The sequence below is a fragment of the Zingiber officinale genome, chromosome 1A (genome assembly GCF_018446385.1).
Source record: "Zingiber officinale cultivar Zhangliang chromosome 1A, Zo_v1.1, whole genome shotgun sequence".
Taxonomy (NCBI): domain Eukaryota; kingdom Viridiplantae; phylum Streptophyta; class Magnoliopsida; order Zingiberales; family Zingiberaceae; genus Zingiber; species Zingiber officinale.
Window position 1 is genome coordinate 56956108 of NC_055987.1, and position 25520 is coordinate 56981627.

Below are 25520 nucleotides of genomic sequence, written 5' to 3' on the forward strand. Positions count from 1 at the left end.
AAGAAAGTTGTTTGATGTTTTTGATTTGAGGAAGCACAGTCAACTCAATTCTTTGATAGAACATGATCAATGGGGATGTTTTTACTTGAAGATGTTCTAGGGAAGAGATAGAACTGATTTTAAAGTTGTAAACAATAAGGAAAGTATGTAAACTTATATAAACTTCACGATATATTGTAAAGATGAAGATAGTAGGGATTTAAGTGTAATTCTGAGATTTGTTCTTTTTTTTTTTAGTTCGGCAGTAGCATGCTTGAGGTAGCTGTGAGTTTGTGTTCCCTTTTTCCATTGTTTAGCAGTGATTGTTGGTGTTTAAGGCTTAAAACAATGAAGCTTTGGCGTTCTTATGATATCTGGAATTTTGTTTTCCTTGCCATGAATCACAAAGGAAGGAAGTAAATGGTATAGATTAAGCATGTGATTTGGATTTCTTCAAGCCTGGTAGATAGAATTTCAGTTTTTGATTGGTTAGCATTTTAGATTTTGATTTATTCTAGCATTGCAGTTTTTTTTTTGAGTTGTCTAGCATTTCATATCTTGAATTGTTTAGCATAGCAGTTTTGACCCATTGGTCGAGTAGTATAGTTCAGTTTCAGAATTTCTTTTTGTTGAATCTGAGCATGAGGTCTAGATATGCTTCTTTACTACATTCATTCAAGTATACAGATTTGAGGTTTAGATATGCTACTTTCATTCAAGTATACAGATTTGAGGTTATTTATTCTAGCATGAGGTTTAAATATATTTTCTTGTCACACTCATTCTAGAATATAGATTTGATTTCTAACGTGAGGTTTAGATATGTTTCCTTGCTACCGTTTATTCCAGCAAGCTTCACATATGTTTAGAGTCAGCTAGTTGAGTTCTTTTAATTCGAAGCATGCAGTATAGGTTTTAAATCCAACAAGTTTTAGATTTAGTTTAAGCTTGTATGATATGCAGACTTTCATAAGTATTGCTTGCAGATTTTGATAAGTGTTGCATGCAGAACTCCAATCTTAGAACAGATTTTTGTTAAGCTTAATATGTAGAATTTTAATAGCATAGTAGGCAGATTTTTGGTTTAAGCATTTCAAAATTAGAATTTGCTTAAACATTTCAATTTCTTTTTAAAGAAGCATTCTTTTAGAAGTATTAACCAGTATAAGAAAGATAAAGAAAAGAAAGAAAAAGGCCAAGGCCTTAAGTAGATCCCAAAGTCAAGACTTTAGAGATTTTTGCACACAAGGTGCTTATTAAAATGTCAAGTCATTTAAAGAAGAAGTAATTAAGAAGTAAATAAGATATTTTACTTTGAAGAGGCTAGTACCCGACTTCCGAGATTGTCGTTAAACAAATCCAGGTGACCAATTTCGAGATCTTGGCCCTGGTAAGACCGAGGTCTTTACCCTCATAGAACTGGTGGCTCGCTACCCCAGTCTCTATTAGGGAGCGTGCTTTGGTACTACGCCTGGGCCCAAGAGAAGTTGATTACTATTTTGAAGTATTATAAATATAAGCTTTTGAACAAGTAAAATAAGTTTCACATAAGTATAAAAGTATAAGTTTTAAACAAGTGGAATAAAAGAATAAGTTTAGAAGAAATGAAATAAGTTTCATTTTGTTTTAAATCAGCAAGTTTAGTTTTCTTTTATGCTAACATGTTATTTAGATTAGCTTACTGTTCTTTGCTATTAGAAGAGCATGAGTGGCTTTACATGTTTAGCATTTCAACCTGTTTGATTCCTTTACTATTGGATGAACATAAGTAGTCTTCAGTAAGCATTCAGTTAGTTCATGTTATAGATATATGTACATGCATATCGAGATTTTTATAAGTTAGATAGCGTTTACTAAGCATTTTGCTTATATATTGCATTTCCTCTTACTGCAGATAAAGGAAAGGAAAAGATTTAGCAAAGGAAGGCGACAAGGTGGCGTGGATGGTATGTGATGCCAGGACTATGGAAGAGACTTGGGACATTATTAAGTTTTCCGTGTTTTAGTGGACTGTAAACATTTGAGATTGTACTTTATAGTTCATGTCATTTGAGATTGTATTTTATACTCTATATCATTTGAGTTCATCCTTGTTTTAGATTGCATGCTGAGATGAGTTTTGTTTAATAAGTAGTTATTTTGGTGTTTGACACTCATTTAACTGCGTGAGAGTTTGTTATATGTTCCAGTCACCTGTGGCTGATGTATACTATGTTTGTATCTCAGTTTATGGTTATCGGTATAGGAGAGACTCTGCCGAAAGTTTTCGGTAAGGACTCCTCGTGGTTTCGATCATACCGGTTAAGTAGAGTCAGTAGTTAAGTAGCGTCCACCTCTAGAGAGTAGTAGGGAGGTTGGGTCTTTACATAAAAGATAAACCTTTAAAGAAATATAATTCAAACAATTTAATTAATTCAAATTTAAAAATGAATAAAAGCTTAAACTTTAAAAATAAGCTATTAAAGAAAGATAATTCAATTAACTTAATAAAATTAAAATTGAATGAAAATTTAAACTTTAAATACACTCTTTTAAAGAAGGACAATTTGACTCATCTAATTAATTCAAAATTAAAAATTTAAATTTAAATTACAAATTAAATAAAAATATAAAAAGGAAATCAATAATTTAGGGAGAGGCTCCAAACTAGTTGGCACATTCAAAAATAATCTACCCGACAGGGTAACTAAAAATAATCTACCCGACAGGGTAACCAAAAGTAACATACCCCGCAGGGTAATTAGGATTAAATAAAAAGAGACAAAATTTAACTTGACATATGGTACTGGTGAAGTTTTGGATGATAGTAAGTTAGGGACGCTTAGTCTATGCATGTCTAGGAAGATATGACTTCGACTTGGTGTATTTGGCTAAGTGGAACTAACTGAAGCTACCCCTTATGGATCGTAACTAGTTAGACCAAGGTTTTGTATTGAGTTCAGTGGATAGGACTATTTGGAAAACCTCAAAAGCATGGTTACTCTAATGATGTCCAGGTGACTTATCATAGCCCAGAAGTTTATCCAAAGAATGCATGTTTGTTGAGCCCAAAATTAAACATTAATCTAACACAAAGTTAAACCAAACCCTAAAAATTGAATTTAACTCATCTCACAAAATTATAAGTTTCCCTAATTGAAAATTTAGATTGGGTGCGATGACTAAGGATTTAAAATTAATTAAATTAAAATTAACTAAATTAAATTAAAACTAACTAAATTCAATTAAAATTAATTAAATTAAATTAAATTAAAATTAAAATAAAATTAATTAAATTAAATTAAAATTGAAATTAACTAAATTAAATTAAAATTAAATTAAATTAAATTAATATTAAATTTGATTAAAATTAAAATTAAAATTAAACAAAAAACTAAATTTAAAAAAAAACTCATTAACTTAAAAGCAATATTAATTTTTTTTAAAAAAAATAGTTATTTTAAAAATCTTTTTAATTTAAAGATTATATTTTTAAATTAAAAACATTTAAAAATCATTTTAAAACACTTTTAAAATTATTTTTTAAAAATAATTAAAAATCAGTTTAAAAACTCTTTTAAAAATTATTTTTAAAAAAGAAAATTAAAAATCATTTTAAAAATTATTTTTAAAAAAAATTTAAAAATTATTTTAAAAAACTTTTAAAAATCATTTTAAAAATTATTTAAAAAAAAGCAATTAAAAATCATTTTACAAAACTTTTAAAAATCATTTTAAACACACTTTTCAAAATTATTTTAAAAAATAACTTTCAAAAATCATTTTAAAAACTCTTTTAAAAATTATTTTAAAAAAAACATTTAAAATGAGTTTAAAAAGACTTTTAAAAAAAGAAACTTTTAAAAATCATTTTAAAAATTATTATTTAAAAAAAACTTTCAAAAATCATTTAAAAAAAACTTTTAAAAATCATTTTAAAAAACTTTTAAAAATCATTTTAAAAAACTTTTAAAAATCATTTTAAAAAACTTTTAAAAATCATTTTTAAAACTCTTTTAAAAATTGTTTTTAAAAATCATTTTAAAAATTATTTTAAAAAACTTTAAAAAACATTTCAAAATTTATTTTTTTAAAAAATTTAAAATCATTTTTAAAATGCTTTTAAATATTATTTTAAAAACTTTAAAAAATCATTTTAAAAATTATTTAAAAAAAAATTTTGAAAATTATTTTTAAAAATCCTTTAAAAAAACATTTTTAAATTCTTTCAAAATTTATTAAAAATTAATTATAAAAATCATTTTAAAATTCATTTAAGATTATTTAAAAATTCATTTTAAAATTTATTTTAAAATCCATTTTAAAATTATTTTAAAAAAAATTCATTTCAAAATTCTTTAAAAATTTATTTTAAAATTCTTTAAACTCCATTTTAAAAATTCATTTTAAAATTTCTTTAAAAAATTATCTTACAAATTCTTTAAAAATCAATTTAAAACTCTTTAAATATTATTTTAAAAATCTTTTAAAAATTCTTTAAAAAATAGTTTCAGAAATCCTTTTAAAAATTCTTTAAAAAGAAATCTAAAAATACTGTTAATTTTTTTTTAAAAAAAAAATCATTTTAAAAATACGTTTAAAAATTCCTTAATGATTATTTTAAAAATCATTTTGAAAATCCATTGAAAAATTCTATTAAAAATTCTTTTAAAAATCTATTTAAAAATTATTTAAAAATTATTTAAAAATCATTTTAAAAATACTTTTAATAATTCTATTAAAACTTATTTAAAAATTCTTTTAAAACTTCTTTTAAAAATTCTTTTATTAATCTATGAAAATTTCTTTTAAAATTTCTTTTAAAAATTATTTTGAAAATTCTTTAAAATTATTTTAAAAAATACTTCTAAAAATTATTCAAAAATTATTTAAAAATCATTTTAAAAATCCTTTTTAAGATTCTTTTAAAAATTATTTAAAATCCTTTTAAAAATTATTTAAAAAATTATTTTACAAATTATTTAAAAATTATTGATAAAATATTTAAAAATCATTTTAAAATCCATTTTAAAATTCTTTTAAAAATTATGTAAAAATCCTTTAAAAATTGTATTAAAAATTATTTAAAAATCATTTTAAAAATACTTTTAATAATTCTATTAAAACTTATTTAAAAATTCTTTTAAAACTTCTTTTAAAAATTCTTTTATTAATCCTATGTAAATTTCTTTTAAAAATTCTTTTAAAAATTATTTTGAAAATTCTTTAAAATTATTTTAAAAAATACTTCTAAAAATTATTCAAATATTATTTAAAAATCATTTTAAAAATCCTTTTTACGATTCTTTTAAAAATTATTTAAAATCCTTTTTAAAATTATTTAAAAAATTCTTTTACAAATTATTTAAAAATTATTGAAAAAATATTTTAAAATCATTTTAAAAATCCATTTTAAAATTCTTTTAAAAATTATGTAAAAATCCTTTAATAATTGTTTTAAAAATTATTTAAAAAACATTTAACAAATACTTTTAAAAATTCTTTTAAAAATCATTTTAAAAGTATTTTTAAAAAAAAATTTTAAAATCTTTTAATTTTTTTTAAAAAAATTATTTAAAAATCATTTTCAAAATCCTTTTAAAAATTATTTAAAAATCCTTTTAAAAATTATTTTAATATCATTTTAATTCCTTTAAATTATTATAAAATCCTTTTAAAATAAAAAATATTTTAAAATATATTTTGAAAATTATTTTGAAAAATAACTCAAAAATTTATTTTAAAAATTAACCAAATTTTTTTTTAAAAATGTATTTTTAAAAATTAAATTAAAAATTTATTTTAAAATTTAAAAACTATTATCTGAAAAATCATTTTAATTTAAAAATTATTTTAACTTAAAAAGCATTTGAAGTAAACTTAAAGTTGTAACTCAAATAAGTTAAATTAAAATTAAAACTCAAATTAAATTAAAATAAGATAAATTAAATCTAAATATAAATCTTAATGGAATTATTAACAAATAATTAAAATTTTAAACTTAAAAAATTAACTGTACTCTAATGTACTTTAAATTAGATATGACCTTACATTAAAAAACTAATTAAACATTAATTTGATTCAATCAATCTTAATTTCAACGTTAATCAAAATCTTAACTTTCTCTAATTTATCATAATTAAAGATTGACTCAAATTGAACCTTAGCATTAATAACTCGAATAAAATTAACTTCAAATTACTACTAACTTTAAACTAAGTTAATCTTACTTGAAAGGAAGTAAATGGAAAGTTAAATTATAACTAACACTTTACATCAATTCATACAAAATTTAAATTATTTTAATAAGTATTAAATTATTGAATTAAGTAAAATTTAATTAATAAGTTATTGATAATGATTAATTAATAACAACTTATCTTATTTAACATTAAACTAAAGTTTAACTTATTACACCTAAATCTAAAGTCAATAATTTTTTTTGATTAATCAAACTTAAATGAATAATTATACCAAGATATAAAAATAATTATATAAATAATATAAGTGTTACTAAATCCCCTAAAACACTTAGGTACAAAAATGTGTTAAGGTTGCAAAATTTAACATACTCAAACCTTAATGTTAAATTAAGGGGGAGTAATAAATTCAAGGGGAGTAATAAATTTAGTAAAAGATAAAGGAAGAATAATAAATTAAGGAAGTATCAAATTAAGGGGAGGTTCAAGTATATTTACTTAATATATCAGGTTCAGGGGGAGGATTAATTATTTTCATACTTATTTTTCATTTATTTTGAAATTAGTTTTTGGAAAATATTTTCTTAAAAATTTTTCAATGTGTTTGAAAAATCTAACTTATTTTTGCAAATATAATTTGATATACCTATATTTGAAAACTAACACTTATAAAACTAAGTTTTTTTTAAGAATTGGATCCAACTTAGTTTTGAAAATTGATTTTGAAAATTATATTTTACTTAGTTTTGAAAATTGGACTTTCTAAACTTGGTTTTTTTGAAGTTGGTTCTAATAAACTTATACTTGGAAATTAGACTTTATAAATTTATGGTTGAAATTCTTTTTAAGTTTGCAAACCTATTTTGAAAATTAAATTTTACAAAATTAGTTTTGAAAATTACATGTAACTTAGTTTTGAAAATTTGGATCTAACTTAATTTTGAAAATTAATTTTATTCACTTAGTGTTTGAAAAGTGTTTCAAACATATTTTGAAAATTTAATAAAATTAGTTTTGAAATTTGGAACTTACAAACTTAGGTATGAAAATTTGATTTTACAAGCTTAATTTTGAAAAATAGACTTTACTCATTTTGCAATTTAGATTTTTCATACTTCGTTTTGAAAATTATATTCTACTTAGTTTTAAAACAAAATTGGATTTTTCAACTTTAAAAACTAAGTTAAACTTGAAAAACTTTTTTTTATTTTGAAATTTTGATTAATTTTGCAAAGTTTATCTTTGAAAAATTACTTTAAAATTTTTTGCAAAGCTATCTTTCCTAAGTTATCGTTCTAAAGTTGACTATTTTAAACAAAAATATAAAAGATAAAGCTTAAAATAAAATTTTCAAAAGATTTCTATGTTTTTAATTTAAACTCCCCCAAGTCGATCTGACTTACATTTATAGACTTCCTTGCATTTTAAATTATCATTTGTTCTATGCTTATTTTTTTTTTGATGAATGTCAAAGGGGGAGGGTTAGGTGGTTAAGTTAGTTAAAACAACAAAATACCAAATCAAGACTAACTTAAAAACCAAAATGTTTGTTTTACTTGCATATCTTTCACTAACTTAACAAGGTTGTCATTGCATCAAAAAGGGGGAGATTGTTGGTGTGGTTAGCACTAATGGTCTAACTCAAGTTTTGATAAATGACAAAGTAAATTAAGTTAGTTTCATTTATGTTCTAAACACTTTGATCAAGTGTGCAGAAGAAGTCCAGACAGGTCGGCAGGCTGACCTAATGTCTGGCATGAAGCCCAGCTAGGTTGACGGGCTGACTAGATAGCTGGCATGAAGTCCAAATGGGTCGATGGGCTGACCAGACGTTTGACACGAAGTCCAGCTAGGTCGACGGGCTGACCGGATAGTTGGCACGAAGCTCAGACGGGTCGAAGGGCTGACCGGACGTCTGTCGGGTAAGTGAAGGTAAGTCACTGAAGGGGAGTGATTGTGAGGACGCATTCCCGGGAAGGGAACTTAGGCGTCGATCCAACTTAGAACCATTTCGGAACTCTAAGTCGAGATCCTGACTAGATTCCGATCTTGGAGAGACAGAATCTAATTAATATTCTGCTTAATTTTAAACTGTGCTAATAATCTGTGTTGCAGGATATATCTTATATTTGTCTCTAGACTAACGTTTTCTTGCAGGAAGGATTCAGCTGGAAATGAGGGTCCGAGCGCCCGGAGGTAAACTTTTATCCACAACGTCATCTCGCCACGCGGAGCACCCTGGTTGGCTCGGCTACGTTATATTCAGGGCACCCTGGAGGTTTCAGGCACCCCGAACCTCCTATATAAGGAGGGTCAAGGCTAGAGTCAGAACAAAAACTCACGATTCGCTCTTTTGTGCTCCTGCGACGTCGTGAAGATATTCTGACAAAGCGTTGTTTCTTTAATTCCTTTTTTTGTCAGTATTATTTCTTTTTATTAGCATTCTTGTACTTCATTTGTAAACAATTATTCCGAATTGTTAGTAAATTGCCCATCGAAAGCACCCTTGTGTGCGAGCCTTAGAGTATGAGTCAACACAGGCTCCGAACCAAGTAAAACTACTTGTGTCGCTCTTTCATTCGCTTTATTATTTTCCGCTGCATATTCTCAATATTTTTTTTTCGATATTCACCCCCCCCCTCTATCGAACGTCTACAATCCAACAATAGGGTTATCACCCCTAGGATTTTTCACCTGTCTAACCGCAGCTAGGACTTTTCATCACCTAGAGTTACCGCCCCCTAAAACCTAGGGTTACCACCCCATAGGGTTTTCCACCTGCCTAGAATCCACTAGGACTTTTGCCTAAGACAACTTAGGACTTTCTTGCAAGCTCAATCAACCTTATTAGATCACAAGATAATTTAACTTTGGACCCTTTGACATAATTAAAACTCAAGTTCGATCATCTGGTGCTTCTTGCACCAACAATAATCTCTTACAAAACAAAAAAGGTGTACAATAAATCTTTCTCCGAAATCTCATATTGACAAAAATTTCATTCATCGATATCTCTTTTTTATTATCAAGTTAAATATCAAGCTTATTCATACAATAATTTATTAATGTACGATCCTAATTGTGTATCACCATTTTCATATTCATTGTAATAGTCAAAAGAACTACATTTAAAAAAACTACATTGAAGCCATAATGAATCCTTATTATCATAAGGTAAGGGATCAACAAATATCTTAAGGGTGCATTTGGTTGGGCCCATTCAAGAGTATTAAAAAAAATCTTATTTAATTTAGATAATCGATGATTTATAAGTAATAATTCATGCCCGATATATAGACAAAAAGACTATACAATCTAAATCAGAAACTCTTGAAAAAATAAGGTTTTTCTTGATTCTAGATTAACAAAATTTTTTAACAAAAAATATCCTTTAATATTTACACTTTAGGATAAAAATACTCCTAAAGTTTTTATAACAAAAATTTTATTTTAAATTATAAAAACTAAATAAAAATATATGATATTTTATTTTAAAAACTAAAGTTGCATTTTTTTGAATAATATCTATATCTATATGTAGGGGAATGATAAAATAAATATTAAAAAAATATAAAATTATAAAAAAATGTAAAGTTTAAAAAGGAAAAAATAATAATATGTATAATTGATTTGGTAACCAAAGATAATAATAAAATATAAAATTAAGTTATATATTTATCTTAAACACTCCTCATAATTCTCCTAAGATTATATATATAAAAAAAATTACAGATCAATTTATAATTCATCATCAAATCAATTAGGAGGTGAGAAAATTTTTTTCTCTAATAATATACATCAAGAAATTGATCATTTATTTTATTATAATAAAACTCTCATCTTTTTAACCAAACAGATACAGCGTTCTTTAAAGCTCATATCATTCTCCCACGTGCGGCTGGTACAAAATTACAGATAGCCAACTATCAAATAATGAATAAAGCACTGGCCTCATTTCATCTGATGCCGCCGCTGGTTTGGCTCCTTTCCTTCACTCTCGACGCCTTGCCTTCTTTCTTCCCCAGAAATGTCACGCTGAGTCATCCAAGATTCTCTCTTTTCTTTAATCAAACACCTCAATTTGGGCCACCAAGTACTGTCAGATCAGCCTTCTTTAATGATCAGCCTTCTTTAATTGCTACATTATATAACTGTTAAACACCTCAATTTGGGCCACCAAGTACTGTCAGATCAGCCTTCTTTAATGATCAGCCTTCTTTAATTGCTACATTATATAACTGTTAAACACCTCAATTTGGGTCACCAAGTACTGTCAGATCAGCCTTCTTTAATGATCAGCCTTCTTTAATTGCTACATTATATAACTGTTAAACACCTCAATTTGGGTCACTAAGTACTGTCAGATAAGTCTTCTTTAATTGCTACATGACTCTATTATTATTATCCTCTCGGATGAATCTAGTAACTAGCACATGAGATGTTGTTACAATAAGACTTGAAATTCAAATCTCGACAAAATTGAGATAAATACCTCTTTATCTCTCCTTTATGTACTAGTCATTATTTCAAAAATTAATACCATCCATAATTTACCTCCTTCGTATTAATCTTGGAACGAATTGACGGAGACACTAAGAGTGAACATATTTATCTTTTGTCACATATTTATCTTTTTTTCTCACAATGACTCTATTATTATTATTATTATTATTATACCACAGTTGCCCCTTCAATCCAACCTGTAATTGTATTATTATTACTCTTTTCCAAATGATTAATGACTTTAATCCGATACGCATCCAAATATCATAATAGAAAAAAAACAATAATAGAAGAAAAAAAAACAGAGCTCTAATTAATGAATTAGCACCAAGTATCAAATAATGCACACACATTACAGGTTGGGGTTCGGGTTGGATTGAGGGAATACAGTAGTACCCTGTCAAGGACAAAGAGAATAGCAACCTTCAATAGTGGATGCCACTGAAAAGAATACACAAGAAAATGTGGAACGAGATACCCTGGATAGGTCAATGAGGGGATAATTCAGACAGAGACTCTTCGACCAACTCCTCCAACACCTTCCCACCAATCTCCTTGCTGAATTCACACACTTCCAACCACCTTGTTTCATCCCATTGCCTTCCTGCCACCTCTTCCTTCACCAACCCATCTACCATGTTGCTACCGCTGCAGGGATCCTTTGGTACCCACTTGTCACCTGCTAACCCTTTTTTAACAATTGCCCAGACTTGCTCCGCCACTGTGGCATCTCCTTTACTGTCTTTCCAAGGTCCGTGAACCCGTCCTTGGTTCCACGGATAGGTGGTGGTAAATAATACGAGCTGCCCGATGTCCAACAATGCCGTGTTTATGGAATCGAACAACAGCCTTTTGCTTGAGCACATCTCTTGGCATTTATCTTCTCCGTCTTCCATGTGCAGGGACTCAGACAGTAGAGACGGATTCAAAGGACAATCTAGCGAATACCACCCGCCATAAACCATTTGGTTATTGTTGTTGATTCCAGAGGAAGATAGCAGTTTCTGGAGAAATGCAAATTGTTCATACTCTTCATCTGCCTTCATGAAGACCATAAAAGGGTTTGACAATTTTGTTGATTCCGAGTCCAAGTGAAAGGTGCAACGTGATAACGAGCGAACAACAGATTTGATTAGTGGAGACCTAGACACTGCTGCTGAATTAGATTGACAGGTTAGCGATAGCATATGAGCATAGCCAGAATTAGCACGAGGCACTATTATATATCACAAGAATTATAACTGGTTACATAATTCTCACATGGGCATCCAGCAACGGCCATCGGTCCTGAAGACTCAGACAAACTATCATAGGCATCATATAGTAACATGTCTTCTGAAGCTGAATTATGGACAGACTTATCCTGGTATTCAGTAAGGATTCCACATGTTCCAGATTTTTCCTTGGAAACACCCTGCAAATCAAGTACATCCAATTTAAAAAGTAAAATAAAATGATTTAGTAAATGGTTAACAAATTGAAGATAAGAAAGAAAAGTGAGGCCAGAGTGTATTCAAAGTGTACTAAGGATATGGAATACGACAGTGGAAGGACATACCGTCTTTCTCAATGTATCTCAGCTAAGTACCAACAGTGAAAAGGCTTTATGAAATACATTTGTATATATTACAGGAGGAAAAATGTATTACCATTGGAAGCATCAACATTTCAGTTGATCTGTCATATGATTCATTAGGAGTACCACCGTCAATCCGTGGTACAAAAGTATCATTGAAGGATGATAAAACATCAGAAACAGACGCAGCTCTAGAAGGTTTGTCTCTGCTAGGTCTTTTGCTTCTAGGGAAGAAAAAACTTGAGACCATACCCTTGAATGATAATTTCCTGTTATTTGACTTGGGAACCACTGCTTGAACAATGGGTTTCGTCATTGAGGAACCAGAGGTCCCAACATTAAACTCATGAATTCTATGAGCTAAAGTAGAAACTGGGAGAAGCTTAAATCTCAACAAGTTCTGCTGGGAATTTTCCTCAGGATGTTTGTCATTGATCCCAAATGAAGGCAGCAATCCTGAAGGTGCATTCAAGGCATCTTCTGCGTCAAATGATTCAGTGGAATGAGGAAGGTCTTCATTGTTACCTTCTTTCATTGACTCAGGAATGGCAAACATCTCCCCTAAGGTGCTGTTGGTTTTCAAATGCCTTGCTTCTTGAAAATTAACATTGGATTCTACTGCAGCTAGCCTCTCTGAAAACCCTTTCTTGGCTTCTATAATTACTGATGATTCAGGAGAATGTGATGTTTGATTAGAGGATGAGGTTGACAGTGGACTACCAATTTTATTGATGTAATCCCAACACTCTATGGCTGAAGTTGCAACATCAGACTGACTTCTACTGCCAATCTCATCTTCCAAATACGCACAATCTGACCTATTGAATGAACTCTCATCACCAATGTATCCATTTGACAAAACAGAGGAAGACAAGGCTTCATATTTTGTGTTGCTACACAAGGTTCCTTCCTCATCCTCACTTACTTCCTCAAGTGCTTTTCTTGAATTTGCCAATTCATCAGAAATGATCAGATCTCCATTAGAGCTATGTGTATCTAGCAATATTGGTAAATTGCTAGGAAGTATGGTCTTTGTGTCAAAGGGTTTCCCTGGGATGGGCTTTAGAACAACTATTCTTGTTCCTTGAGATAAAGCATCTTGCATTGGCTCACAGGAACCAGTGCTCCAATAATGCCTATTTCTCTTTCCTATACTTCCATTAGAATCAGATAAAAGCTGGTTTTCAATGAGCTGGTTTCCTTTACTGTCCCTGGTATTGGAAGGTTTCAGCACAGTTATAAGAGTTGTCTGAGAAGGTAGAGAGAGATCCTGTTGCTTCAAGACTTTTTTTGTGAGCACTGAGTTTGATTCTTCTAGAAATTTAATAAATAAATCTCTGTTTGAGTTCAGAACCTCAACTGCATCTTGGAATTCCTGAGAATCCACAAGCTTACCATCAGTGGCCAAACGTTTGGCTTCTAGAAACTTCTCCCGAACAAGAACCATTCTTCTTTGATTTGAATTCTCATCAACTCTTACCTTCTGCAGAGATTGCTCTTCAATCCAAATATCCTTTCTTGGTGTTTCTACTTCATATGCATCTATATCCTCATCATTGGGTTTTCCAACATAGTTTCCCTCCTGCCATTGGCATTGTGTTAACTCACCAGTCAAAGCATTGCTATTGCCTTTTACTTTACCCCTGCTCGTCTCTGATTTCTGCACTGGTATAGAATCAAGACCCATTAATCTTGCAATCACACTTGGTGGCTTCTCTCTAGACCCTGTATCACCACACATTTCCTGTGATATGAGCATTTTAACCTGAGTTCTGCCTGATATTTTGTTGAGAAAGCGACTCCTTTGTTCACTTCTTCTCTGTATTATATACAAATTAGACTGATACAAAGTAATTATCTTTGCATAATGCAGAAGCTTACTTGTTTCCCCGTATCCTCCGCGACAGGATATATTGACCTCTTTATCACATTGGAAACACCTTTAGCAGCTGCAAGAAATGAATATATCCAATATTAATGAGAGCCAGAGGCTGGAAACTATAATGGTATCAGTATTTTCATTTTTCAACGCAGAAGAAACAATTAGAAACCAACAAAATAGATATCCCCAAAGTACTCGTATCCAAAAAGAAAGAAAGAATGATCGTGAGTTTAGCACATACAGCACCTTAGAAGACGCGAGGGAGGAGTCGCTAATAAATTTAGCAAATATGTACATCTATGGATAAACATACAGTCTTAGACAGAGAAAAGAACCCAAGTGCACTGTGATCAAACTTGCATACACGCTTGATGTGGCCTCTCAGTAAGAAGTCTGGATCTGGCCATGCCGGCGCTCAAGTTAAGCATGCTAATCATCTTTCTCATGCATCCTGAAAAAGATTCCGGATTCTGTAGCTCCCACGAGCTCTGGAAGACGTTCATTGGGTTTCCTGAGGATTAAACAAATATGAAAAGTTTGCAAGATTGTTTCTTGAGACTAAAAGCTAATCATCAGGCAGCAAGACCACAAAGGAAAAAAATAGAATAAAATAAGGAACTAAAAAGCGGAAAGAACGAAATAAAAGCAGGCACTTAAGGCAGTGAGGTAGATACAATCAAGGATTCTGCAAAAACTTTGTTGCCAAAGAAGTGACATCGCTTAGGAAAACAAAAACAAAAACAAAAACTTGATCGAGCCACAACCCTGGAGGATGATATAATACGGGGGAAACAATAAAGATTTCTGAAAAAACACAAGGCCAAATTATCGTACCGAACTTTATCGGTCAAGTAGTTTTCTTGTGAAAAAGTTGCAATAAAAAAGGCAAGCATAGTTCCAAGGGAAACGCATCGCGCACGGATTCCAGGAGAATCGCTACGAACACACTTCGAACAGCGACCCGAACCCAACGTTTACCGACACATTACGGAGAATCACGAAAAATCATCCCTCCAACAACTGCGAGACGAAGAATAAACGGAACAGAAAACTGGTTCAACAGTGCGCATCAATCAATCACCCCCACTATTCCAGCAACCCAGAGGAAGGGAGAAAAAGCTTGGCGAAATTCTCAAACTTTAAGCCCAGAAAGCAGAACTGAAGGTCAAAACGACCCACACGGAATGCAGCATTCCTGCAGGCAGCGATATACTGGGCCCCAACTTTCCACATCCGAGTGGGAAAAGCTAGAAGGTGAGTACTGCGTGCTCACACAAGGAATCCAGATCCAAATGCAAAGGGGAAACGCAGATCGAGAACAAAGCCAGGGGATCATAAAAGGGGGTCCATATTCCCTCCTCGTCGCCTTTCGCCGCCGCTACGAGGTAAAATCCGGCCGCCTCCGCCGCCGCGTGAAGTGGGCGAGAGAGAGAGAGAGAGAGAGAGAGAGAGAGCCAGAGATAAGTTGGGGAAGAAGTGACTTGGCTTTGCTTTTATCGTGCACCGGATCGAGACAGCAGGCAGGTCGGTGAGGGCAACAAACAAGGAATGATTCGTTAATTTTGGAGTTTATTGTGTCTATTTGCCATTCAAATCTAAAAATTTAAATAAAGAAAATATCTTTTTTGGAATTAATTATAGAGTTATTATTATTATTATTATTATTATTATTAGAAACGGAAACATTTCTTTTTTATTCATCGGTAAACATTTGTCCTCATTTTCTTTTCTCTCTTATATACTTAAATTGAACTCAAATATAATCCTCTAAATTTATCTATTTTAAATGTTTTTTTTAAATAAAAAAATATAAAGGAAGATTAATAAAAATTTATTTTTAATATTTAATTGTAAAATAATAAAACTAATAAAATAACAGTAATAAAGAGACCAAATTTTATTAATAAAAATAAAATAAAAAATTATTTTGGTGCTAATTTTTAAAATCATCATTATAATTTAAAAATCAACACCACAACTTAAACACTAATATCGTTGTGGTTTTGATTTTTTAAAAATCAACACCACAACTTAAATACAGTACTATTGTGGCGCTGATTATATATATATATATATATATATATATTTGATATACTCAGCGACGCTTTGTGCACGATCGTGAGCGATGCGTAGACGTGGCGTTGCCAGTTCGGTTTCCCTACAAATAAAATATTCCTTTTATTCTCTCTCCCCTTCGGGCCTCTGTTCAAAACTTGAGCGACGGAAATTACCCAAATTAAAATCTCCCTCCCCGATCTCTCTCTCTCCCATTCGCAACCTCCGTCTCCATCGTCCGTCGCCCGGCCGACCTCGTGGGTAAAAACCGAGAAAGTTTAATATTAAAATTTCCCTCACCGCTCTCTCTCCCCCTCGCTCGCTCCCTCCTTCAACGTCCTCCGTCGTCCCTCATCCCTCGTGCTCCCGCGCGGGAAAGTTTCTCCGGCGTCTTCAATCACACAGCTGTTGTGTTAATCCACACCGTTATTGACTACAAAAATTGGTAAAGGCGTTAGCTGAAATAATTGTATAAAGATGCATCGTGCCTTTGCTTCGCTTCTAAATGTTGCATCAACTACTTCGCAGGAAATCATCCTTGTAGCATCTGACTTGGATTGGTCATCATAGAAGGCACGAAGGATTTATGCAACAACCGCCTGCAACCACTTGGACTTTCCTTTGCTGCTACATGGTGTAGCAGCTACATGGAGAGGTAGCTGCTACAACGTGTAGCAGTTAACTCTCCATGTAGCTGCGACACCTTGTAGCAACTAACTTGGTAAGTCGTGTTTCTAGCAAACCTATTTTCTAGCAGAGGTTAACCCAGTAGCCATAGTTTTCATATTGTGTATATCAACTTAATTAAAAATTATTGTCCCAGTCTTACAGTGCCATGCTTTGCTTTGCTGCTACACCTTGCGAATGGCTATTTCGACTCATAACTGCTACACCTTGTAGCAGCTAACTTAATAAGTCATTTCTCTAGTAGGCCTATTTTCTTACATTGCTTTACCCAGTAGCCATATTTTTTTAGCTTTATATCAACATGCTAAAAAAATGATTTAAAATTATTTATGCAGAGAGTATCATATTTAAACAATTTTTATTGTATTGCAGGTCTGGATGTGTGAACATGTCAGAATAATGGATCCTTACAGACAGCATGCCCTTCTAAGAATATGCAGATGAAAGTGGTCAGGCTCCCGCGTTGAGACAATAAAGTCTAGGATTGCTGAATTACCTCCTGCAAAAATAATTGTTGATTTAAGTCCATCGGACCTAGAGACACACCTGCTCTCAAACGATTCCCTAGAAGATCTTGTAGAGCATATTGATCAACAAATTACAGAGGGGTTTTTACAATTAGCTGCTGAGAGAAATTCTGAACAACTTCCTGAGCAATTTCCTAAAGAGGCAGCCTATGCTCAAGAAATTCCCCACACAGTTCTTGCACAGGCAGTAGAAGCTCTGGAAATGCCTGAACAAGTTATTGAGAAATTAACTCTAGAATATATTCAGGAGAAAGGGGCTTGCACAAATTGTAGTGCGAGGGATGCCAAAATTTCTCGGTTGGAGTTTGTGGTTGAGGACATGGACCAGATCATTGCCCAGATGGAGGCCACAATTATTGAGTTAATTGAGGAGCATAAAAATGTTGCCAGGGATGCAGAAACTTCAATAGATTGTAAGGACAATATGATTAAGGAAGGATAGAATTATAATTGGAAAAGATAAAATTATAGCAGAGCAAGAGAGAAAAATCAAGGATCTTCAAAGTCAGTTGCTTGCCAAAGATATAGTGGTATTACCTGCTAAATGACCAATAACAAGGGGAAAAAGGAGTGCTAGAAAGAGAATCACACCCCCAACTACAAAAGAGATTAAGGTAGTTCCCTTGGCCAAAAGAATTAAAAAAGTCACTTTCCAAGATGAGCATGAGCTAAAGATTGCTAAGGGCAATGGAGAGGAAAATATTAAAATTCTTGGTAAAGTTCAAGAGGGTCGTGACTCATCTACTGATGTAGCGGCCACAACTTCATCATCTAAATGCCTGCAAATGCTTGTCAAACACAAATATAAAATCATGAAGGTACGATTTAGGTTGGTTTATTGTTTTATCTTTTACTCCTATATCACATATAATTAGTCTCTCGCTGAAAAATGTTCTCTATGTATTTGTTCAGCAAACGAAGTCATATTTTAAGAAAACCAAAGATGATGTGGTGGCAGAGGCATTGTTGAAACTGAGTCAGCTCAAGTGAGTTGAAAGTTTGTTGAGTTATACATTTACCGTAATGCAATTATATGATGGATTATATGTGTATACTTATATTGGTAACACAAGGATAAATTACTTTGGAAGTGTATTCTTATTGAATTGTAAAACAAACATTTTATTTTATTGAATAAAATCAACCATGGTAGATATAGAAGTTGGATGTCACATATAATTTTTGTAACTGCTCAAATTGTAGCAGCAATAGACACTATTGTTGTAAAACATAATTTATGGACATGTTTTATTTTTTGTTTATGTAGTGCTACGACAAAGGCAATATGGTCCAACGGAACGATTTCATTGGATATGTCATCTTTCCTCTGTGTTTTTGGTTGGACTATAAGCATAGATGACGATTGCATCAACGCATATTTTGTAATCATTGCAGAGGAAGCCAAAACCTCTGTCATACCATATTGGCCATTTATATTTTGTGTTGTTAGATTTGTTGTGAGTATAATGCAAACTTCTACCACCCAGTTTTTATTCTCCATATATTCCTTTCACAATACTTGTTTGCTGGCATAGGAAATGTTTGAAATGTTGTCTTATGAGGCATTTAGGCTATCAGCAAGCACTGACACTGACAAGACACTCAGGTATATATTCTGTCCATTAAATAATGCAGATGATCATTGACACCAACTTATAATAGACCTCCAAGAAGCTCAATATATACATTATTACTCTCTTGGAGCCTCAGAACTATACACATCTAAGTTTCAAAATTCTGTAAGTAATTTCCATGTTGAGTAAATCACAATGTTTTAGATGTATGTGTGTATTGGTTACAAATTTCATACTCGTGTAGGTGGAATTTTTTAAAAATATGGACTCATCCTACTATGAAATGTGGTATCGAGGGCTACATTCCTTAATGTCAAGAGATTTTGAGGTATCTACTATCCCGGGTCCAATACAAGTAAAATCATAAGTACATATGTTTATTCATAATTTTTATACATCTCCATACTTTCGCTAGCAATTATAATATTAACAGAGTGAAATCAACTATATCTTTCAGGTTAGATTGTGTATTTTTTGTGATGCGATACGCTGAGAGTTTAATGTACCGAAGGCCAACAGATTTTGGACAAGCTGGAATAAGAGAATTTAGTTTTCATGTTGGTTATAAAATTTTTAATAGCAAACACATAATTAATGGCATGGTGGGGGTGTAAACGTATTGATAAACTGATTGTAAAGGTTTTCTGATTCCCATAAAATTAGCCTCGGTTGTGTAACTGTTTTGTAATATGCCACTGTCAATGCCTTACGAAGCTAATACAGGGTATAGCAGCCAAAGATTAAGTATCTGCTGACAAATTGTGGCAGTTATTCGGTAGTAGCTGCTACAATGTGTTGTAGTCCATCAGCAGTAGCTGCTATAAGGGACAAATAAAAGCTGAATTATTCTAATATAAATCATCGGTAAATGTACTGTGAAGCTGCCTAGTCCACCTTGTAGCAGCTAACATGAGCTGCCGCTTGGTAAGTCCTATTTATAACAGCTAAAGGAATTCTAGCACATATCAACCATACAAAGATTACTGTTATTTATATTAAATGTGGAAAAATACAATTGTATATGTTTATCATTGGCAGTAGCAACTACAATGTGTAGCAGCTAATCTACAAATGAGCTGCTACACATTGAAGCAGCTAATCTACAGATGAGCTGCTACACATTGAAGCAGCTACAACATTAAGTCACTGCCATAGAGGAAATGTTATACGTTGTAGCAGATAATCGCTATTACTAGTCGTAGAGTGTAGCATGCTACACGGTCACTAGCAATTTGTAGGAGATCACTTTAATACTGTATCTTGATAAATTATAATTATATTTCACCACCCCATCTGGTTGCCTTTAATGTCTTATGTGGAAATGATGGTTTAGTTACTACAATGGTGTAGCAGTTACTACATGTATTGTGAAGCTGGTGAGTCCACCTTGTAGCAATACATCTAGAGCTAGTAAAAATAATAAAAATAATAAAAATAATAAAAATAATATTGTTATGTTTATTAAATTGGTAATAAAAAATTTTATATTATTTTATTTAGCAGTAGCTACTACAGCGTTGTAGCAGGTATTACACTAGTTGCTGCACGTTGCAGCAGCTACATCATAAAATATAATACTAGAGTAAATGCTACACGTTGTAGCAGCTAATCCTAAGTAGCTGCTGTTAGAATGTATACTAAAAGCCTACCTTTTTGTATAAATATTTATTTTGAAATGAGAATCACATTGGTCAAATGTTTGCATTTAGTTAAATGTAGTTGTCCATTTAATTTATATTGTAGATAACATGGTGTGTGGTGTCACACAAAAGATATAGATCATGTTATCAGTTCTTTATAAATTATAAATATAAGCTCACAACTAAGATGGATTGAGACAAACCATTGGAATGAGTGTAGTGTAATTTGGTACTAATTTATCTTGACTATAAAATTACACTAGTACACTGTGTGTATAGAGCAGGACCATTTGAGGTTGTTCCTTTTATACTGACTGCATAAAAGAACGGAACTTCTGTTATTATGGATGTGCGTACTCTTAATCCCGATATAATAACAAGCACATGCACTTAGTATTTATTTCTTTAATTTATCAAAGGGTGAGATTTATTCATTAAATCAATAGGCTCGATAAGTTGAGAAATAATATTATTTGTATGGTGTGTTTTTGATTATAGAAGGAAACTGTGTCCTATTTATTAGGATGATGATGTCCCCTTGAGGAGCTCATAAGGATTGTCATGTAAACCCTGCAGGTGGACTTAGTTCCGACATGATAATGAAGTTGAGTGGTACTACTCTTGGAGCTAGATGTTAATTAAGTGAGTTATCAGTTCCTCATTTAATTAATGGACATTCGATATCTTAAACACAGGGATATTAACGCACTCATGATAAGAAGGAGCTCATAATGTAATATGAGATTGGTGCGGTAGTTCAATAATAACTCTTTAGTGGGATGAGTTATTATTGATGAACTTGAGTTGGGTGTTCGGGTCGAACACAAGAAACTCAAGCTCATCAGGAGGACAAAACCAATTCCTCATCTAGATCCCTGTTGTAGCCTCTATGTATAAAGCCTCGCATCCACCCAAGTCATCCTTATGACTGGCCACATCCTTGCCCTTGCTTGGTGCCTAAGCAAGGGGCCCACCACCCCTTGCTTGGTGCCTAAGCAAGGGGCCGTCCAAGATGAGTTTAAAAATGGGGTTTTAATTTTTTAAATCTTTCTTTTTATAGCCATCTACAATGTTTTAAAAGAGAGATTTTAAATTTTAAAAACTTTCCTTTTTTGAAGCCATCCACATGGTTTTAAAAGAGAGTTTTAAATTTAAAAAAACTTTCCTTTTGTAGCCATCTACAATAGTTTAAAAGAGATATTTTATTTTTGTTAAAACTTTCCTTTTTTGTAACCATGATTTAAAAAAGAAGTTTTAATTTTAAAAATCTTTCCTTTTTGTAGCCATCTATAATGTTTAAAAGAGAAATTTTTAATTTTAAAACTTTCCTTTTGTAGCCGTCCGCAATAGAAAATTTAAAAGAGAGATTTTAATTGTTGTTAAAATCTTTCCTTTTTAGCCATTACCAAGGATTATAAAAGAGGATAGATGGTGCCTTAAAGGTAATAATCATCTACACGATTTCTATTTCTCTTCTATTCTCCTTGTGGCCGACCCCCTCATATTCTTATTCTCCCCTTGCTTTCTCACCTAAGGCTGGCGGCATCAAGAGGCTTCAAGCATCTTGTGGCCGGTGGGTTGCAAGCGAGAAAGAAGAACAAGAGGTGGTGTTCCTAGTTTTGATCCCTTGGTGGCCGAAATTCTTGGAAGAAAGAAGGACTTGGGTGGTTTTTGCATCTTGGTAGATTGTCGATCACACGGCGTCCAAGAGGAGGAGAGGAATACAGCAGAAGATCAAGAGGTCTTTAAGCTACAAAGAAAGGTATAACTAGTTAATTGTTTCTGTTGTGTACTAGTTTATTTTTCCTTTGTATGGATCCTAAAGTACCAACATAAGAGGCTAGTGATCTTGTGCTTTGATTGAGGTCTCTGTTGTTTAACCTAGGGTTTAATGTAAGGAGTTTAATTATTCAATTTCTTTGAAAGGCTTTGACTAGAAAGTGGTGGATGATCTCATACCTAATAAGGCCGAGTGCCTCGCCAACGACCTGGAAGTCAATCCTTGAAATAGATATTTAATCAACTTTTGTAATATGGTTTAACTTCTGATGAACACATGGGTTGAACTTAGATTAATAATGTTAAGTTTCATTTACAATCTAAGTTTAACTTCTGAAAAGAACATGGGTTGCTAGGAAAAGTTCTGTGCTTGTACAAATTTTTGTACAGGGGAAACATAACGAAATTCCGAGTAGCGTCAACAATTGGTATCAGAGCTAGTTTTCTACCTCTGTGTGTTTGGTTTTCAGTTAAATTATACATTTTTCATATATAAATTTAGGCAGGATAATAATAGGATGTGTAAATAGATTAACTTTGTAGTTGTAGGCATCCTAGTTCTAACTATTATGGAATTATTGTGTTTGTGTGTGATTTGGACCCTCGAGCATGTCGAGGGCATTTTATGTGTGTGCATGATTGTAATTATTAAATACAACAGCAGCAGTATTCGTTTTAGGATTTTACATTCTGTTCGATCTAGATTACATGTACATTCCGTTGTCGAATATAGGATCGATAAATGTAAAATTTTATTTTTGTTGCGGATCGTATCCTTGCGAGGCATGGTGCTATTTGAAGATGAGAGGTGCAACGGAAAAGGAAGCAAGATAGACGCGATGACATGACCCGTTGGCGGTGGCTAGGGTTGGTGGCACACGGAGGATAGCTATGAATGAGGCCATAATAGTTGGAAAATTATTTTTCATATTTATTGCCTTTTATACTGTTTATATGTGCTGTGTGTGTGTGCATGTTAAAATTCCTCGTTTTAAATAACTAAGTGGGAGAGGAATTATTTAAATTCTATGGTCTCCATTACTGGTTTATAAGTGATGCATTCAAACTTGCGCGTTGGCTTTGAGTGCCTTCGTTCACATCGGATGAGTTTGTTTGCGGATCACTAGATCAAACTCCCTTTATAGATGATTATAGAAAATTATTTAGGTTTGTGTGATCTTCTCCATCTGAAGGGGCACAATCCTATTTAATGGACTACGTATCAAGTAATGGTATACACTAAGGCACATTTAATATTATCCTCCTTATCGGAGTCACTGCTATTATTTGTGTGACCGAAGAAAAATCAACTATTAATTTTATTTGTCATAAAGTTAGGTTAACAAAATAATAAAATTATAGGTAAACCCTGTAGGGACCTTGATGTCTACTAGAGGGGGGGGGGGCGGGGTGAATAGTGTTTCGTCGCGCTCCTTGCGTTGTTTGCTTCATCTTGATAATGTACAGCGGAATACAAAGACAAAACAAAACAAAATACTCACAACGCTAACACCTAGGTTTTACTTGGTATCCACCTCAAGAAGAGGTGACTAATCCAAGGATCCACACACACGACACAATCTCCACTATGCAAACCTCCTTCTCAGTCGTAGTCAGAGGCGAAGAAGCCTCGTACAAACTCACACAACACCACAACAAGAAGAGAATACAGAAATACAAGTGAAATACACTTCTTCTTGCTTGTTGCTTGTTGTTACCTCTTGAACCTTGGAGAAACACCTCCAAGTGCCTTCAAGAACTGACAGTGAAGATCTGAAAGCTCGCGTGAAGAATCGCAGAAAAGTCGCAGATGAAGCTCGTAAAGAACTGTAGAGAAAACGCTCCGCCAAGGCTTTAAACAGTGCTCCCAATCGATCCAGTCCATCCCCAATCGATTGCCACATCAGCACCACTTCATCCCAGCCGTCCATCGCTCGTTTCCTGCCCAACGGTCACTTCCCAATCGATCGAGTGATCGATTGGGACCATTTGAATCGATTGGCTGATCGATTAAGAACCATCCTATGCTCTTGTGTACACGCGAGAGCTTCTCCTCCCCAATCGATCGGCTGATCGATTGGAAGCTCCCAGTCGATCGCCCGATCGATTGGGAGAGCTTATGTGCTCGTGATTTCCTGACCCCAATCGATCGGCCGATCGATTGGGCCATCACAATAATCGTGTTAGTTAGAGCCCTAGAGCCAATCATTTGATGATTGTTGTATGGACTCATTGTATCATATTCTTATATATAAAGGCATTTGGTCTTGGTTATTATGCTTACTTGTATTGGTGCCAAATAAACTAAGTATAATAGCGTCCTTGAGTAGAGGGTTCTTACCTATATCAATTGGTTAGTTGAACCGATAGTGAGATGATATAGGGAACATTACTCTTAATCATTCCTAGTCGAGTATTAACATTCAAGGACAATGTTAATGTAATAAGACTAGCATGTAGGTCAACTCGATGACTTGATCTCACAAGTCATGGATATAGAGATATCAAGTTGACACATGGGTATGCATTGAAGAATGTATACTGAATGACCCGCCATGAGAAAGTATCATGGATCGTTATATGAGTGTCATATACTTTCTCATGTGGCTATTAGTATGACTACTAGTCCTTGGACTGGAAGTCACCATGGATCCCTACATAAGGAGTTACGTACTTTGGTTTCGTCAAACGTCACCCGTAACTGGGTGTACTATAAAGGCGATTACTGGGTATGTAACGAATTATGCAGAGGGATGTGAGTGATGTAGATGGGATCTATCCCTCCTATATGACGGGAGCGACATCGATATTCTTGATAGAGTGAGACCACGAAGTGCATGACCATGCCCAAATGAGTCAATATGAGATATTAAGCTCATTTGATTGAGTGAGTCTACTTGGAGTTCAAGATTTAGATTGATTAGAGGATGACATGGTCTATGCCTCACATTGATCAATCTAGATGTCTAGGATAGAAGGACAATGTCATATATTGTGAGGAGTCACAATTAGTAGTCACAAGGTGATGTTAGATCTCAACATTCTTGTAATTTGGGTAGTAATGATGTGTTGCTAGATACCGCTCATTACTTATGCTTCTAAATGGGTTTAGAAGCATTGTCAACGTTACAAGAACTTA

General features: G+C 32.5%; 1 protein-coding gene across 9 annotated transcripts; it reads right to left on the reverse strand.

Annotated features, from left to right (window-relative positions):
- Window positions 1–10948: 10948 nt before the first annotated feature.
- LOC122025093 lies at window positions 10949–15644 on the reverse strand. 9 transcript variants are annotated; one of them, XM_042583855.1, is made up of 6 exons: window positions 15301–15644; window positions 14484–14630; window positions 14119–14186; window positions 12311–14056; window positions 11922–12075; window positions 10949–11817 (listed from the first exon to the last, which is right to left on the reverse strand). In XM_042583855.1, the coding sequence occupies exons 1-6, from the start codon at window positions 15350–15352 to the stop codon at window positions 11150–11152; spliced, it is 2835 nt and encodes a 944-aa protein (XP_042439789.1). In that variant the 5' UTR covers window positions 15353–15644; the 3' UTR covers window positions 10949–11149. The 9 variants fall into 9 exon arrangements, with proteins under 9 accessions (XP_042439789.1, XP_042439795.1, XP_042439807.1 ...); XM_042583861.1 differs by having other exon boundaries at window positions 10949–11814; window positions 15301–15643; XM_042583873.1 differs by having other exon boundaries at window positions 15393–15642.
- Between the last annotated feature and the right edge of the window lie 9876 nt (window positions 15645–25520).

Bases quoted from the DNA above. Each gene is read 5' to 3' on its own strand.
- LOC122025093 (XM_042583855.1), bottom strand. From the start codon at position 15,352: ATGTGGAAAGTTGGGGCCCAGTATATCGCTGCCTGCAGGAATGCTGCA. The intron at 14,187-14,483 runs GTATGCAAGTTT...CATTTCTTGCAG, and splicing joins TGAGAGGCCACATCAAGCGT to CTGCTAAAGGTGTTTCCAAT. The intron at 11,818-11,921 runs GTGAGAATTATG...AATCTAATTCAG, and splicing joins GGCCGTTGCTGGATGCCCAT to CAGCAGTGTCTAGGTCTCCA.